Source organism: Camelus dromedarius, chromosome 8 (assembly GCF_036321535.1).
Source record: "Camelus dromedarius isolate mCamDro1 chromosome 8, mCamDro1.pat, whole genome shotgun sequence".
Classification (NCBI taxonomy): Eukaryota; Metazoa; Chordata; class Mammalia; order Artiodactyla; family Camelidae; genus Camelus; species Camelus dromedarius.
Genome location: NC_087443.1, coordinates 52,420,077 through 52,438,150, shown reverse-complemented (window position 1 = coordinate 52,438,150; position 18,074 = coordinate 52,420,077). Strand labels below are relative to the sequence as shown.

General features: G+C 39.6%; 1 protein-coding gene across 3 annotated transcripts in view; it reads left to right on the top strand.

Annotated features, from left to right (window-relative positions):
* IDE (insulin degrading enzyme) overlaps positions 1-14,355 on the top strand; it is a 90,462-nt gene extending 76,107 nt beyond the window's left edge. For 2 of the 3 annotated variants that reach the window (XM_031461386.2, XM_010974287.3), the window contains exons 20-25: positions 2,306-2,473; positions 3,837-4,109; positions 5,112-5,173; positions 9,229-9,301; positions 10,032-10,099; positions 10,710-13,004. In XM_031461386.2, coding sequence (XP_031317246.2) covers positions 2,306-2,473; positions 3,837-4,109; positions 5,112-5,173; positions 9,229-9,301; positions 10,032-10,099; positions 10,710-10,805 — 740 coding nt within the window. In that variant the 3' untranslated portion in view covers positions 10,806-13,004. Of the gene's footprint in view, positions 1-2,305; positions 2,474-3,836; positions 4,110-5,111; positions 5,174-9,228; positions 9,302-10,031; positions 10,100-10,709; positions 13,005-13,994 lie in introns of those variants that run through there. The other variant, XR_010381955.1, reaches the window with a different exon arrangement.
* The last annotated feature ends 3,719 nt before the right edge of the window (positions 14,356-18,074 follow it).

Genomic DNA, 18,074 nt, shown 5'->3' with positions numbered 1-18,074 from the left:
TGGCAGAAGACTCACAGGTACAGATAGCAACATGTATTCATTATATCCATATTTGTAAAGAATTAACATAAAGAATTGTTAATAACAGAGAGGAGGGTATAGCTTAGTGGTAGTATGTGTGCCTAGCATGCATGAGGTCCTGGGTTCAATCCCCAGTGCCTCCACCAAAATAAGTAAGTAAGTAAATAAATAAACCTAATAACCTCCCCCCACCAAAAGTAAAAATAAAAAAGAATTGTCAGTAGCATACTAGAGTTTGCAATGCTGGATTACTTCTGCAGTAACAGTGATTTCTTTTAGTATAAAACTCATTAAGCATTTTCAGTATTGTTCAAAATTGTATAGTGGAAAGTACAGGAATGAGAAACATTGATTTTTTTTTTTTCAAGCCACACTTGATTGTCAGCTGTTCCCCATGCATGCGTGTTCTGTGCTTTTTTCCCCAGCTGGTTTACCCAGCTGTTTTTTCCCCAGCTGTTTTACTGAAATAGTGCTCCCTCCATGCCACACGCCCTTCCTCATGGACCCTGTTCATCCTACACCCTGTTCATCCTTCCAGGCCTGTTTTATAAGCTACCTACTCCACTGAACTTTTCCTAAAAGTAATCACTTCTTCTTCTGACCTCCCAGCATAGGTTTTCTGAACTTTTCCTTATTTAAGCTACGCAGCATTTCTTCTCTGCATTGGAACTGAAGTACATCTACATCTCTCTTGTTAGGCTATTCATTTCTTAAGGCAGGGATCTGTGTCTGGCTCCTTGGAGTAGCTACTAAAGCAGCTCGGACATAGCACTACCTCAGGATGTCCTTGTTGAATGCTCAAAGTCACCGTGAGCACAGCGTTGCTGTTCTGTGTGGCTACTCGTCACAGACCTGGTAATGGTTCATTTCAAACTTCTGTTTGTTCCCAGTCACTGCCACGTGGCAGAGAGGAAGAATCAGGAACTGCTGCCATTCAGAAACCATAGAATTTGATTATCAGGAAAAGTGGAGACAGTCTGGAAACAAAATTTCAAAGTGAGGTCTATCTTTCACAGTGACTCTTTTTACTACACTTCCTGCTTTCTCTCTCTTCTATGGCTGTCTCTTTTTGTCCCCCAAGGGCCCTCACAAACTGCCCTATGCTCAAAAATGACTCAGTTTACTTCCAAATGCTAGGTTTTAGGAAATCATTCTAATTTAGCCAACTGATCAGATGTGAATGTCTTAAATAGTTCTTCGCTATTAGTTGTTCCTCTCCATGGGACAGTATTTACAGTTTAAAAAGGAAAACTTCAGGCATTGTGAAGAAGGAGACATTTTGGGATATGTATGAAAAGGCTGGAAGTGTGTGGGGGAGACAGACTGAGATCCTGTGTTCCCCATCCTGTTCTGATGAAGGAACTTAGTGCTGCCAGTATGCAATCAGGAAGCTCGACTATTGATCAGACTTGGACCTGGTCAGAAAAGTAAATAGACAAAATACAACTCCAGGCTTCTCTGCCTCCCTTTACTGTTGATGTCTGTCTAAATCATCATTCATGAAAGTGAGCAAGTGTAGCATTTACTGCTGTGTCTGAGAAGTCTTATTTGTGTGTCTTACATAATACTAAATACTAAGTAAGCACTGTGCGTTTGCTTAGGCACATTTACTGCTCATGAAATAGTTAACAGATTATAAAGCGTGGAATACTAAAACTCAGCATATCTGAGTTTTAGTCTTAGCTCGCTCCACCATCTGACTTTGTGTCCTTGGACAAGTCACCCCGCTTCTCAGGGTCTTAGTTTCCTCGTCTCTAAAGTGAGATGTTAGGCTAAGTCAGCTCTAAGCATTGTACACATTCGTGTGAATTTGTGAAGTGACCTTTAGTGTGGGTGTTGGTAATCAATATGGGGAATAAAATGCTAAATAGGTAATAAAGGCACAACTACTAATCTAAAAAATTGTTTTGTATGGTTCTTAAAACATAGATGGTATTTCTGTTGAGATTCTTACACATATTAGCTAGTTCTAATCTAGTATGTAAACTATGTTGTACATTTCATTAACTATGGCTCTCATTTAGCATTCACACATAGTCATAAAATTTTTTTTGTAAGTTTTTTTGCCCTTTAAAGTCAGTGAGTGTTTATTGAGGGCCGCAAGTATAGATCAGTATGTTAGGATTCTCTTGGGTTAAGTTTCACATTCTTAATAGATTAATTGCTGTTTGGAACTGCCAAAAGACACCAACCAAATTGAACAAGTTCAAACAGCCAAACAAAGCATGAACTTTATTAAACTGTACGTTTTTGAACGTTTTCCTCTCTTCTTGAAATTTCCTAGGAGGATGGTTTGTTTATCAGCAGAGGAATGAAGTTCACAATAACTGTGGCATCGAGATATACTACCAGACAGACATGCAGAGCACCTCGGAGAATATGTTTCTGGAGCTCTTCTGTCAGATCATCTCTGAGCCCTGCTTCAACACCCTGCGCACCAAGGAGCAGCTGGGTGAGGGGGAAGCAGTGGGCAGCAAGATAGCACAGACCTTGTCCTCGAGAACATTCTCTGCATGTACCCTCCCCTAGCATGGTGGTTCAGGCATGCTCTGCTCAGAAAGACTTGTGAAAGCCTTGTTTGTGGGGAACCTCTAGAAGATAAGCAGTTAATATCTTATGGGCATTAGAGCAATTCTTAAGGAGCTGACAGTGTGTTCACATTACATACATGTCAATAAAGAGGTCATTTTGGGTAGGGGAGAGAGGATGTTAAGGGAAGACTGTTACAGGTGGCAAGGTGGGAGGCACGCCATCCAGAGAAGCTTAGATTTACTGAATTTTGGGTTCCCTGTAGGGGCAGGTATTTTCTTTTATTCATCTTTGTATCCCAAGCATGGGACACATAGAAGGTACTCAGTAAGTGCCTGTTGAGGAAATGTTTCAGGCAGAATTGTAGGCACTTTTAAAATCTGTGGAGATCCTGGCAGGTTTGATCAGTTAAGGAAAGAAAGAAGCCCCAGTAATATACTTTGAAGAGTCAGTGAAAAAGAATTTGGGTGAGTCTCCCCAAGTAACAATCTTCTTTTTAAACAATCACCATGCTCGATGCTGGACAGTGAAAATGAATAAATTGTGGATGGTCCTTCCCTTCAAATTGCTCACAGTCTAATCAGGAAGGCAGACCTGTAAAGGAGTAATTATAGTATAGTGTGGTAAATGCTATACTAAGAGTGTTCCAACTCTGAAGGCTTTGCTGAATGTAGTGAGGAGTGGTTCTGGGCAGATTAGCTGGAGGAGGCAAGCCTCAAGCTCAGTTTAGGAAAGATGTTGATGGGAGGTAGTGTGTGAGGTCACAAGATGACAGTGGAAGTACAACCTTCAGTTACGTGGTCTCTAAAGATCTGCAGTCTGAATGGAGCTGGTCTGGGAGTGGGTTATCTAACAAGAAACGCAGCAGCAGAGGCGAGTTCACTTAAGGAACGTGGATGTGAAAGGAAACTGAGCTAGGACAATGGTTAGGGGATGAAAATGGGTCCAGCATTTCATAGGGATGAGAATAACTTTAACATGGATAGAAGGGGATTAACTCACAGACAGTGAGGAGCTTGGGGTTGTTGAGTTTGAATGAAGAATAGGGGTTTTGTTTTTTGTTTTTTTAAGAAGAAAGTGTTATCTCCAACTTTCTAATTATTGAGAGAGCTCTTCTGCTCTATTCTTAGGAACTGAAGATATTTTTAATTGTTCATTTCTTCAGAGGTGAATAATATAAACCTCTAAAGTGGATTTTATTTGCTCTGACAGAATAATTTTTGAAAGATTATAAATGACCCATGTCTGAAATGCCCAAGTCCTGACTGTGGGTGTTTGTGTTTCAGGCTACATCGTCTTCAGTGGGCCACGCCGAGCCAATGGTATACAGGGCTTAAGATTCATCATCCAGTCAGAAAAGCCACCTCACTACCTAGAAAGCAGAGTGGAAGCTTTCTTAATTGCCATGGAAAAGTCCATAGAGGACATGACAGAAGAGGCCTTCCAAAAACACATTCAGGCATTGGCGATTCGTCGACTAGATAAACCAAAGAAACTGTCTGCAGAGTGTGCTAAATACTGGGGGGAAATCATCTCCCAGCAGTACAATTTTGACAGAGGTAAGGCAAAATTAAGGCCCCCAGCATTCATGGTGGGTAAGTGAAACATTTGAGGGCATTGATGCCATTCTACATAATGGTATTCATTTTGTAGGTGATGTTCCGGTATGATTTGGGAGGGGGGTAGGGGCATAGCACTTCTAAAACCGTTATTTAACATAACAGCACTTTTCCATTAGAAACTTTATCTTTCTTTTTTCTCTAAAAATGGAGCTGGATCTATCTGTGCCTCATAATAATGCACTAATAATAAGTCCGATTTCACTTTTTGTGTTCAATCAGTATGAAGGTTCTGAGCACAGATGTGTAGGTATCTATTTCTCATAACACTAAATGGAGAATGTGCAGACTGAACTGTCATGGGGCGAGTGCTGTCCTAGAGGCACAGGGTTCAAACATTTGCCTTTCGGGATCTCCAAAAATCTGTCAGTGCTTATAGATTTGGGAGAGCTGTGCTCCCCAAAGTCTCCTGCTTGTCAGCTTCCTTTCGCCTTTCTTAGAGCCGAGATTAATGATGGAGTATGTTCGGCTACCCTAGAAGTCAGGAGAGTTGGGTCGTGTTCTCATTCTGACACCAACGAGACAGAGATCTCAGCCAAGTCACCTTTTTTGAGCCTCCATTTTCTTACCTGTAATTTTCTGCAGTTGGGCCCACTCACTATTAATAATAGTACCTGCCACTTATTGAGCACTTCCCATCTGCCCTAGCATCATGGTACTATCAGTTAAGTAGTTGTTACCTCCAATTTCCCGATGAGGAAACTGAAGTTCAGAAAAGTTGAAGTGACTATCCCCAAATCCAGCAGCTTGTTAGGTAGAGAGCCAGGATAACCTCTTGCTTTTTACTTGAAATTTATTCCCTTACTACTTGCAGAAGCATATGATCACTTAAAAAGATGGATACTTAAGAGTGTTGGAGTAAAGTATATTGTCATTTAGTGTGGTATTCTGAGCTACTTAAAATGGAAATATTGGTAAATTCCTGTTCAATTACTTTTTCAGATAATACAGAAGTTGCATATTTAAAGACACTTACCAAGGAAGATATTATCAAATTCTATAAGGTAAGTTCAATTTGCATATTTAGATTTTAATTGGTAAGAAACTCCTGTATGCACTGTGCTGTGTGTTCCTGGTTTGAACCTATTCAGGCAGGATTTGTGAAGGCACTTTTATGGATGTAAGGATTGTTGACACATATTAGTGTTAGAAAAAAATAGACAGTTTCTATTGAACCCAGTACTGTTTTCCTCTCTCACTGGACTGAGGACTATAACAGTCCTTCCTGGCTTCCCAGATCTCACCTAGGTTACCCTTTTGTTTCTTCTCTCTGTTACCCACCCCAGCCCACAAAGAACACTGCTGAGCTTCTGGGGGGAAGAAAGAGCATAGAAAACAAATAAAACTTGAGAATCAGATTATTTTCCAGTCTCTGACAGCTGTTAATCATCTTCACCCATTTAGGTGCCACTGTGGCTCTTTTTTTAAATAACTGATTACTCACCTTTGAACTGTGTTCCAAGATCTTGTGAATTTTAAATGCCTATGCTCACTGAGAACATTATCAAGAAGAAAGAGAGACACCACCATTAAAGTTTTCCCAGTACAGCTTTAAGTGGTTTACACCATCTAAAATTTCCCCACCTATAACAAAATTCTAAGAGTAGCAAAAATTTTAAGTGGGCATATAATATGTAATAAGCATGCTAAGTGCAGAAATTAAAAACTTACACTGCAGTAGAGTTGTACCTAAAGTATTAACATGTATTGTTTGTAATGTATTAGGGCCTCTAACTTGTGTAAAATACTTCTATGTCTATTATTTTGTAGGACAAGGAGCATAATTATAGTCTGTAATTACCACTGTGCCTTAGAATTATACCCTATCTAGCATCCTTAGCCACTTCTCCTGGTTCATACCTGATTTATTAGGCACCAGTTGTTTGATCAGGAACTCAGCCCTGCCTTGTGCTAACATCACTTTGGAGGGATATCATCTGCCTTACATTGTCATTTTTCAGGAATGTAAGTGCTCATATGAGGGTCAATACTTGCAGTTCTCATTAGGATGATTTTGTCAAGTTAGTTGTACAGTAAAGGCTAATCACATCTAATCCACCGCTGTTGCCGCTATGTGGGAGAGTGAGGGAAAGGAAATAGTCCCTGACCTGCGGGTGCTGATAGTTTCCTAGAGGAAAAGGATACCTTGCACCGTCTACCAGTTACTTAGACTTCTTCCCCCAGATCCTCTGCAGAACAAGGCTGCTGGATTCTGTATGTGGAAACAAATATTAATATAGCCAGTAATGCCTTAGCAATAAGAAAAGAGAGACAACAGCAATTTTAGGCTTAAAATCTGACAGTAAAATGCAGCATTTTGAATGTACCTTTCTCAGCAATGGGATGTGAGTCATGTTGGCTATGGAAGTGGTTGGCTGGGCACGTTACCATTTTCTTTACCTCATGGCTCCCTTGCATTGTGTAGGGGAAGACAGTCTCATCTAAACTAGTCTTGCTCTGGCAGTGATAGTCTTTTAAAAATACATATATTTTGATAAGGGGGAGGCTAGACCTGTAAAGGGGCAGTGGGTATGTGGGAAATCTGTGAGCCTTCCACTCAGTTTTGCTGTGAACCCAAACTGCTTTAAAAAATAATCTATTTTAAAATATCTATGTATGTAATAAACACACATTTTTTAATAAAAAAATATACGAGACAAGATTCTGATATGAAGTATAAGGCCAGGTACTCTGTGTGTCTATGAAGAGAGCTCTGCGGTAGGTCTGTGAGGGGCAGAGAGGTGCAGGAGCTGTGCTCCAGGACGCACGCCCGCCGCCTGGCTCTCCGCCAGCCAGCCTCACTCAGTGACCTCAGCTACTTCCAAGGTTCTCTTACCTGTGGGGCAGCAGCCGGAGCATATATGGTTTCTGAACACAGACTTAGGGCTCAGCCCCATCACCAACTAGCTAGCTCTGTGACCCTGGCCAAGTTACTTAAGCTTCCTTATTTACAAAATAGAGATTAATTGGAGAATTTGTTGACATGAAGTATGTAAAGTGGTTGGCACTTAGTAGCATTTAATAAATAGCCTTTATTGTTGTTATCTCTTTATTAGTAATACTCAATCCCAGTGATTTTAAATGTTTTAATCAGCATGCTTTAAATCAGAGTATATTTTCCTCCTTGATGTTATAAAGTAAGTTTTAGTTGTGTTGATTTACTACTTAAGACTGTTAAACTTTGTGAGGTTAGTTATCTGTTCTCAGTTGCCTACAAAAGAGGGTATTCATGTTCAGCTCTTTTGGGTTCTTAAGACATCCATTTTAAAGCATTATTAGTTATATATGTTCGAAAAGAATGATGTTTTAACATAACTTACTGTAATGTTTCCAGAAGAAATGAAGATTTGTCTTTCCTTCCACAAATTCTAACATTTATTTGAAGTTACAAGTGGTACCAGATTACTAAATTTGTGAAAATAGTAGTTATAAGACTGACTCTTTCTTGTCATAAAAAATAAGAGTATTTATTACCAAGCTTAAGCTAAATCTAGGACAGCATTTCCGTAGCTATGTTCTGTGGTACACTTGTGTTCTACAAGATAAGGGGTACCTAGGAAAAAGGGTTTCGTGACCATGTAGTTTGGGAATGACCTCACTCTTTATTCCCAAGCTTGGAGAATCACAGAGCTTGTTAGCTGTTTAAAAGTTCTAAGAAGCTGCATAGTCAAGATTTCTTTAGCCCAGCATTTGTATAGTTTCGATTAACAAAATATTTCATAAGATGATTTCACTATGGGTCCTCTTTTTTGCACAGAATATCTGTAAATATCTCCTAAGACTCTAGTGTTCCTCAGAATACAGTTTGGAAGAAAAAGCAGTGAGTCTGTTGGTTGGTTCATTGGTTTTTAGAAAAATGGGGATTGTCCTAAGATGGTCAGGAAATTGAACAGTCTCAAACTGAAGAGGGTGTTCGACTGTTACCAATACAGCTTAAGAGAGCAGTGAAAGTTTGGGTGAAAAGGGATCTAGAACGGATCTTTGGAAGCCAACCTTTACTTTTTTACTCCAGTAAGTACAATGCTCTCAGATGAGGCACTGCACGTTACTGGAGGCAAACCTGGACTAAGCTGCTGAAAGAGGCTGCTCCGCCAGCTGGCGGGAGCTGTGGTCAGGTTTGTTCTGCAAGCAGGGCTTCCACTGTAGCTGCACAGGGCCAGACTTATATGATAACTGCTCTGTAAATAACCGGGAGTCAGCTTAGCTTTGCTGACAATGTCTTCCTCTGAGGATACAAAACAATACTTCTGGCTGAGGCATCAGGGGAAGCTTCATTACAAGGTGTGTTTTCCCTTTGGAAAAGGCAGATACAGGTCCAGCGCTAAGGAGAAGGAAAAGGAGGAGACACTTCCCCACGGGATCCTTCTGCCAGCCTGCCACGCCTGGCATTCTTGGCAGTAACTAAGGGGAGTCCCTGCAAGCATCGTGGTGGGATGGAGAGGACAAGCAGACCTCATGTCTGAGACCATCCTTACAGTCTATCATATCCTCTGTGTTTTAGCATCCAAGTCTCTAAAATAGGAACCATCGTAACACTTAGCTTAAAAAGAATCAAGTGAGCTAACATAAGAGAGAGGCTGATACAAGGCAAGACTTGAGGAATGTTAGTTTTCTTCTCTTTTGGTAGGTGAAGAACCACAGCAGTGCCCTGGTGCAGAAGCTGAGAAGGTTCTTAGGGGAACAGGCGTTATGGTTGTCCCTTGACTAAGCTCAGGCCACTGTCTCTGCAGACGCTGACAATCACTAGGTGCAGCCCTGTGTCACACCCCCATAAGTCCTAGGCTAGGTTTTTAACCCCAGCCCAGGTACTTACTAGCCTGGGAGTTTGAGCACTTCATCTTCTTGGGCTCACTGTTTTCATCTGTAAGTTGGGGTTAAGAATAATTCTTGCCTACCCTCCTAATCTTTGTTTAAATGAAATACTGTGAGGGCAAAGAAAGGGAGGCCTCTTTTCTGTTTCTGACTTTGTGAGAGGTGATACTTTATGGGTGTAAGAGAGCACCTCATTTTAGGTTCCTTAGTGAGGCAAAAGGGTGACCTTGCTATTCTTCCCGCCTAGGAAATGTTGGCGGTAGATGCCCCGAGGAGACATAAGGTGTCCGTCCATGTTCTTGCCAGAGAAATGGATTCTTGTAAGTACTGAGTATTGACTTCTTTTTTTTTTTAAGTATATTTTTAAGTACGTGATAGCTGTCCCATGCCATAGCCACATCCCTTACAGAGCACCAGGAGGTAAAGGGGCACAGAAGGTGAACTCATTGGAAACAGGGTCTAATCTATCAAAGCAAAAATAAGAGGAAAAGGGAAATGAGGCAGTGAGGGAGAGTACCAGCACCCGATGGCACAGTGCTGAGCTGGCTGACAGCTCTATAAGAAGACACGGCCAGTTGCTGGTAGGACATCTCCAGAGAAGCTGTGTGGAACCACTGCACGTGGGGAGGATGGGTGAGCAATTTGTCCGTTCAGCCCTTCCCATCTTCTGTCTCTGACTAGCCAGGGTTTGCCCCATGACCGTGAACTCCGCTGGCATTCTCAGTTGTTTTACTGGGCCCTTCCATGTGACCAGAGGCTCAGGGTCCAGTGAGCTCAGACTTGGGCATTAAAGCAGCTGCTGCTGAGGCTGCATAAGCACAGTAACACCATCAGCCATCGCTGGGGACTCTGGATAGGAGGCAGGACGAGCAGTCAAAGCCTTGGGAGCATGCAGCCTGAGAGGCTTTAAGAAGTACATGGAGTGGGCCTGGTGCAGTTTTTTAGTGAGCTGAGTCTGGTTTGTTTTTGTTTGTTTGTTCTTGGTGAAAGTTGCTTTTGTATGCTAGTATCAGTAAGTGCAAAACATTAAACCCTTTTGTTTTTTTGTAGGTCCTGTGGTTGGAGAATTCCCATGTCAAAATGATATAAATTTGTCAGAAGCACCAGCCTTGCCACAAGTAAGAAATGTACATGTCATGTTAGGTTGCACTGTTAGAGGTTAGAGGACTCCCTACTTAGAAGGAGCTTGTTCACCAGGGCACGTAAGACCTAGAGGTTTCAGGTCACCAAATGTTCGGGCCTCTACTTTAGGGCTTCCTTAAAGACCAGACCACCATTCTTTTCCTTTTCAGCTGCAGAGACTCAACCTCTGCCCTTTTCTGCCTTTGCCTCTGGTTTGAACAGTTGTATTACTCTGCAGTGTCGTCTCCAGTCACATTTGTCCCCAGTCTTCTCCATGGTGCTTGTGCATTTTAATCATCTGGAAAGGCTGGCATTTACTTGCAGGAAGAGGAGCTGGCAGTATAAGCAGGCCCTTGCCAGATGGGCACACCATTCCACCAAAGCCTCAGTGCTGGAACCTCGGTTTGCCCACCATTGAGTGCCCAGAGGAGAGCCAAGCATCTTCCATCTGGCCCTAGAAGAGGGATCAGCAGACATAATATATAATATATGGTGTAGAAACTAGTGTGTGTGTGTGCAAAAAAAAAAAAAAAAAAAGGCTGATGTCCTGTTCACTCTTCTTTCTAGGCTAAATACACTAAGAGAAAACTTTTTTTTCCTTTACAGCCTGAAGTGATTCAGAACATGACCGAGTTCAAGCGTGGTTTGCCACTGTTTCCCCTTGTGAAACCACATATTAACTTCATGGCTGCAAAACTCTGAAGATTCCCCACAGGCGGAAAAGTGCAAGTGGATGCATTCCTGAGTCTTCCGAGGGCTAGGAAAACAATCTTGGCCACTTTAATAGTTTCTAGTTCACTATTAGAGAGACAAACAGGAAAAAAAAAGTCATTAAATGTCATTATGTAGAAATATTTTTTAAAAATCCAAAGTAATTAAATCATGAAATCTTATAGATGTAGAGTATTTTTAAAATACATGCCTCTTAAATATTTTAAAAGTTTTCTTTTCATTACTAAGAGAAATGTCCCTTATATAACAATAATTAAAATGATCAATGATATTCCTATAGAATCTTTCTTCCCTATTCTGTAAAATAGTGACTTCTCAGAAGAAAAATACGTTAGCTTTTTTCTAAAAGCCTCCTAGGTTGACAGAAAAGACTTCGAAACATACAGCAAGGTAAATATCTTTTTAAAAGTTGATTCTCAATTTTGCTTTCTACTTAATGGTTTCATGTAAATAATGGAGAACATTACATTTGGCAGATAATGAACAAAGCAATGTAATTTTCTTTTATTAGTGAACTTGCTGATTATATAAGGCATGGTTTTAATCTTTTTGTAAAATTTGAACATGTTTTTTATTCAAACTAGTAAAATGCTGGAAAACTCTAGAACATCCTACTTATTTACAGTGCTAGAAATACAGACTTACCGTACATCAATTTTGTCCCAAACTGAATTTCTCAGGATTTCTGTGATTTGTTTCTTTCTGATTGACTTATATTGATATTCTTGTTGTTCATAGTTGGTTTGCAGTGTTCCATCATTTTCACTTTTTCCCATCAACATGTTACTGTATTTATTTAACAAATACAAATAGGGTCGACTTCAGATCCCACTGAGTGTGTGACATGCTTTTCCAACATCAGCTATTCTAAACACCTGTAAAATTGCAGTCAGTATACAAACCAAAACGTTTGCCCCATTATGAATTTAAAAGGCAACAAGTGTAAAGACACCTTTTTGAAGGTATAAAATGAAAGCTTAGGGTTCTTAAATAGTGTGATCTCCATAGAGACTAAAATCCCTTCTTGCTGCCAGTCTAATATTGCCTTAAGTATTAAGTTATTTTTTGACAATATAAATATAAACATATGAACACACAGATGGTGACTGGAGTGAACTTTTAAAGAATATTTTTTTATCAGATAATATTTTAGATGAAATTGTTACTGTAGATTTAACAGCTGTTTTGAAATATTAACTGTTAATAAACTTCAAGAGCAATTGGAAACATACAGATAATAGAAACAGTAAGTGGCCCTGCTGTCTGCTAACTCAGGCAAAGTAAAGAATGGCATTTTCAAAGGACATTTTACCTCCATATGAGTTGGTTTGCCAGGACTTCTTTCTGTAGAGTCATGTCTTTTCACATCTTAAGTTTTCACATTTGCCATTTTTCCAAATAATCTGAATTTGGGGCAAGAATGATAATCACAACTGTGGAGGCTGCTTCTGAAAGCAGGGCTCCATGTCTACCGTCAGATAAATGTGGTGCTGTAACCGTCTTTTTATCCTTACCTTCAAGAGCTTCCTAGTACGAAGCCTGTCTTTGTCCATCAGAAGGTGTGTGAGTCATCACTAACTTCTGGTTTTATGCATTTGTAGACTATGCAGCTTTTCATCAAACTGCAAATAAATATGAGAGGGATTGAAACCTAGTCCTGAGTGTTTAAATCTACCGCTGGAGGATCCACCTACACCTTTTCTGTGGAAAATTATGTGCTATTGGATAACTTTTAACTCTTTTTTTTAAAAAGGGGGTGGGGGTTGAAATCAACAGTGTCATTTTTATGAGAAAGTCACATGAAGAAATCTGAAAGGCATGTCATGTAGTCTTCCAGAAACCTGTGATTGCTGTTCAACGTGCTCCAGCATTGTCTGGTTTCCAGATTTGATCTAGAACTACCACTGGATCACTCGGGCATACTAACGGATTCATCTAAATGGGTGCAAGCTGCAGTCCATGAGCAATAACAGACTACCCCGGATACGGCTCTTTACTCAGTGCCCAGTACATGAGATTTGTGAAACACACTAAGGTGTTAGTTGCCTGCGACTTTTTTTTTAAAGTCTTCTTTTCCACTAGTTGATGTGGAAGAGAGAGCATGTGACACAGCCAGTGTGTGGTGGAGTGCCAGGGTGATCCTGTTTACAATAAATCTCCTGAATTTCACTGCTGGAGTTTGCATTTGTATTATTTTTACAGTTTCAGTGTCCAGTCCTCAATCCTACCTCTCAGTATCTCGATTTGACAGTTTCTTGCTTTCATTGTTCCTAATGCAGAAAGCAGTGAGGTTTTTTTTAAGTGAATCTGAGTATGATTTAGTAGTGATGTAATCAAATAAATGGGTCAGTCTCACTCTTAAGAATAGATCACTTTCGTAAAACAGGAATCTCGGTGTGAGAGGCTGAACTCCTTGCTGTGAGTGTCGTCATTGACCCAAAACCCAGAAAGACTCATCCCAGGCATTACAGGGAGGAAAATTTTTAAGGTAGAAAGAAATATTTCTTTCCTCTACAGCTAGTCTTTGCATCTTCCTGCCGTATCTCCAGCAGCAGGTTCGGCAGATATCTTGTCTCATCTCTGGCTTCTGGCTCCCTGTCTGCTCATAATCTTTCTACTCGTGGTTACTAGCTGACTCAAAAAGGCCTTTCAAGAAGAAATTCTGCTGGTTCCTCAGTTTCCAGCCTAGGACACTCATGCAGTGCACACAGCGTTGTGCTCAGGGTGACATGACGCAGCTGCCCTATCCAGAGGCCTGGAGTCACCCCAACTTTTATGGCTTGGGGCGGTTTTCCCCTCTCTCTAGATCTCATTGGTCCATGTGGATTTCCTGTAATAATAGGTACCAAGGCCATTAATGTACTTGTGGGACAAAGTAGAAAGGCAGTTGCTGTTACATTTGTCTGAACCTTTACCTTTTCACGGGTGCCATCTTACTTAATCTCCCAACCTTTGCCTGTTTTAGAGGGGGTGAGACCAGAACTCAGAGTCTGTGTGCCTCTCCTCCAGTCCGCTGATGTTTCCACTCTGCTGGGCTCCTTTGTGGCCAGTTATCACCACTGCCTGCAGGATCTCCTTGTTGGGGTTAATCCAGACACATGCCTCCTGTCTTGATAAGCCCTTAAATCAATTACAGGCGCTCCTTTCTGTTGCCCCTAGAGTGGTGAGATTATCTGGCATCCTTCAAGAAATTCAGAAGAGGAGAATGGAGAAGAGTCAAGTTCACCTGTAATCCCACCACTCTGAGACAACTACTTTTTTTTGCTTTTTTTTTTTTTTTTTTTTTTGGCAGTCTTTTTCCCATGCATATAGAATGGGTCATATAGCCAGTGTTACAGCTTTTTCCTTCAATAGTCTATCTGTATTGAGAATTTTCCACATGGATACTTTTGACAAAATTGTTGTTTTGTTGTTGTTGGGGTTTTTTTGTGTCATACTGTAGTTGTTTATCAAATCCTCTTTGTGGGATGTTTAGGGTGTTTTTCAAACTTTGATCCATGATAAAACTCCTTATGCAGAATACGTGTGTGTTTTTCTGATTATTTCTTTAAATTACTGGCTAATGGAATATGAATATATCATTTAACTTCTCTTTGGACAAATGTTAAATCTACAGAAAAGCTGTAAAAATAGTACAGTGAATGCCCATATACCCTTCACCCTGGATTCACCAGTTTTATGGTGTTTGCTGCACCTACTCCCTGTCTCTCAGTAGGTTGCAGATGGTATGACTCTCCTAATAACAAGGTCAGTGTGTAGTCGGGAGTTGAGCCTCACCCGAAGGAAAGTCTGGCCTTCGTCCCCTTTATCTTTGTTTAGACATTATATACCAGTAAATTTGTCAGCTTAGATGATAGACACAAATTACCAAAACAGACATGAAAAGAAATAGAAAATTTGAATATTCCCTTATCTGTTTGAAGAAATTGAATGAATGCCCTCTCCACAAAGAAAATTCCAAACCCAGACAGCTTTGCTGGGGAATTTTAGCAAACATTTAAGGGTGAAATTATACCAATATTACATAGGATTTTAGAAAACAGAGGAGGGAACCCTATTTATGAAGCCAGCATTATCCTTATACCAAAATGAGACAAAGATATTTCAAGTAAAGAAAGCTCCAAGCTAATTACCCTTTTAAAAAGTCCCGAAAGTCTTCAACAAAATATTCGCAATTTGAATCCAGCAATGTTTGAAAAGGAATTTTTTATACAGTTGATTATTATAATATTTGAAAATCAATTAGTTTTATTTACCATAGTGACAGAATTGAGGAAAAACCATGTGATCATTTCACTGGATACAGTGTTTTACAAACAAGGAATGGAAGGGAACTTGCTCAACCTAATAAAGGGAATTCACAAAATACTTAACGGTAACATCATATTTAAGGATAAAATATTGAACACTTGGACCCTGCACCAAGATGTATGTTTTCACTACTTCTCTTCAGACTTGTATACAAGGTCCTGGTCAGTGCAATAAAGATTGGGAAGAATGAAGTGAAACTGTATTCACAGATGGCATGAGCACGTACCAAAAACAACTCACCAAAACCCAAAAAACCCTAAGGACTAGAAGAATGCTACTAATAACTGAATTAACAAGGTTGCAAAAGATAAATCAGCATTAACAAATCAATTTTATATCTGTATAATGTGCACAAAGTTCATATATACTTTTCAATAGCACCAAAAAATTAAGTAGGGGCCAAATTTTCAAAAATGTGAAAAAACTGTACACTGAAAACTTCAAAACATTACTGAAGGAAATTTTTTTAAAGATCCAGATAAAAAGATGCATCATATTTATGGATTGGGAGACAGTTCCATTCTCCCCCATTTAGCTGTAGATTTCTAAAGCAATGCTGGTCAAAATTCCCACAGGCTTTTTGAGTAGACATTTGCGAACCGATTTTAAATTTTACATGGACATGCAAAGAATTTTGAATAGCTAACATAATTCTAAAAAAGAACACATTTATCCTTGATAGCAAGGCTTATATGAAACTATAATCAAGCTAGTAGATATTAGCCTAAGGATAATCATAGATCAACGGAAGAGAAGAGCCCAGAAATATATCTCCACATTTATTTCAATTGATTTTTGACAGAAGTGTCATGGTACTTTGATGGGAGAAAAACAGTCTTTTCAACTGATATTTCAAGAACAACTGGATCTCCTTATGGAAAAAAAAAAAATTGAACCTTAACCCTTATCTCACAGTATATACAGAATTAACTCAAAAAGGACTACAGATTTTAAAACTAAAACTAAAAGTTCTACAGGGAAACGGGAGAAAATCTTTTTGAAGTTTGGTAGGCAAAACTCAGTCACTAACCATCAAAGAAAAAATGGACATATTGAAGCTTTTCAAGTTTAAAACTCCTCTTCTAAAGACCCCATTAAGAAAGTTAAATGGCAAGCTGCTGACTGGGAGGAAGTATTTACATAAATCAGACAAAGGACTTATATACAAGAATATATAAGACAATATATATATTGTCTTCATAAAGAAGACAATACTGTTGGAAAAGAGCTCAAAAGATGCTTCACTAAAGGAGATGGAAGTAATGGTCAATACATACACGAAAAGGTACTCAACATCATGAGTCATCAGGGAAATGCAAATTAAAGCCAACAGGAGAGGCAAAATGGCTGTGAGAAGGAAGACCAGTGATTGCCTGGAGATGCAGGCCAGGAGATGGAATCAAATGACGTAAGGAAACTTAGATAAGTGGAAATGTTCTGTGTCAATAAAATTTTTAACAACCAAAATGAGATACCATTTCATGCAGACTAGAATAGTTAGAAATACTGACAATGCCAAGTGAAAGCCTCTAGCTTCTAGCTTTTTTTTTTAAAGGTTTCTTTTCCTGCCATAGAGTAGATGCACTTCTTTCTTGTAGCAAAAGATCATATTTTGGAGGCAGCTTTTCACAACTATAAAGTATGCTGAGTTAGAATTATGGAGTTAATAAGGGAAGTATTTTATTAAAGTTCACCTTAGAAAACAAGTGTTGATAATTCCACTTGATGAAGTTGATGGACAGATTTGGGGGACAGTTTGAAATTCTGTAAATAGTACTCAAAGTAGTTTGTAAGGTAAGTGTAGCTAAATTAATTCTAAAGGCCCTAGGGGAAATTATCAGCCAAAGGAACCCAGTTGTGAAGCCTTTTGCAAAGGGAACGTTATGTTTTAATACTGAGAATAATCACTTTCTCATCTATCTGTTTTTAAATTTTATTTTTTTATTATAGAAGGCTACACCTATTATGTGATAGAAGTCACTTAGCAAGTACTAATGAAAACTTGTAGGTAATAAATACTATTTAAAAGCACAAGAGAAGAAAGCCAAATATAGCATCTAAAAGTGGGGAAATGATATGCTACTGAGTGCTCTTTTGGTTATAATGTTCTGGATCTTCAGTAGCATTTAAGAAAAATTAAGAATGTTAAGACCAAGAGAACAACTTCAAAGAAATTCAGGAGACTATTATTATTGGTGGGCACGTTAAGTGAGCCTATTACGCTTGGTCTCTATAGCTTTCAGGAGGTTTGTTCATCACTTGGTCCAATTGTACCAGTTTTTGCAAGTCACAGTCCAGTACACTGGATGTTCTGACTTGAGTCTCCTTTAATCTCCAGATTAAATTCCACCAGAAGGAGGAACCTGGTGTTCTGGTTATCCTAACCCACCATGTCAAATTGTGCTTCCCTCCCAGCTGCCCTGTTTCCCTTATCTTGGTCTTCCTCCCATCACTGCTTTGGAGCAAGATAAAAGCACTTTAGCGATGTAATCTCTGCCAACAACCATCACTGCGGGTGTAATTGCTATGATTACAGTTGGATCAAGATGGGCATTTTCCTTCCCTTCCACATATTTGGTAAAGCACAGAGGCTATTGATATATCTGCTTTGGCTAACTCCCAAAGAGTGACCAGACTGGGCACTAGACTGGAATTTTACTGGCTAGATTCTTCAAAGGCCTTCATTTATTATAGATGACTAGCTAACCTTTTTACCAGTATCTGAATCTGTCTCAAAGCTTGTGAGTGCTGCAATCCTTTGCACAATCTTATGGGGACATCCCTTTCATGCTTTGAGTCCCTATTAAGATCCTATTCCTCAGTGGCCGACTGATCGAACTTTTAAATTGGAAATATTTCTAAATTGGTAAATTTTTAGAGTGCTCCCATTGTAAACAGCTATTTTATTGGTCCCTATGGAAAGACCAA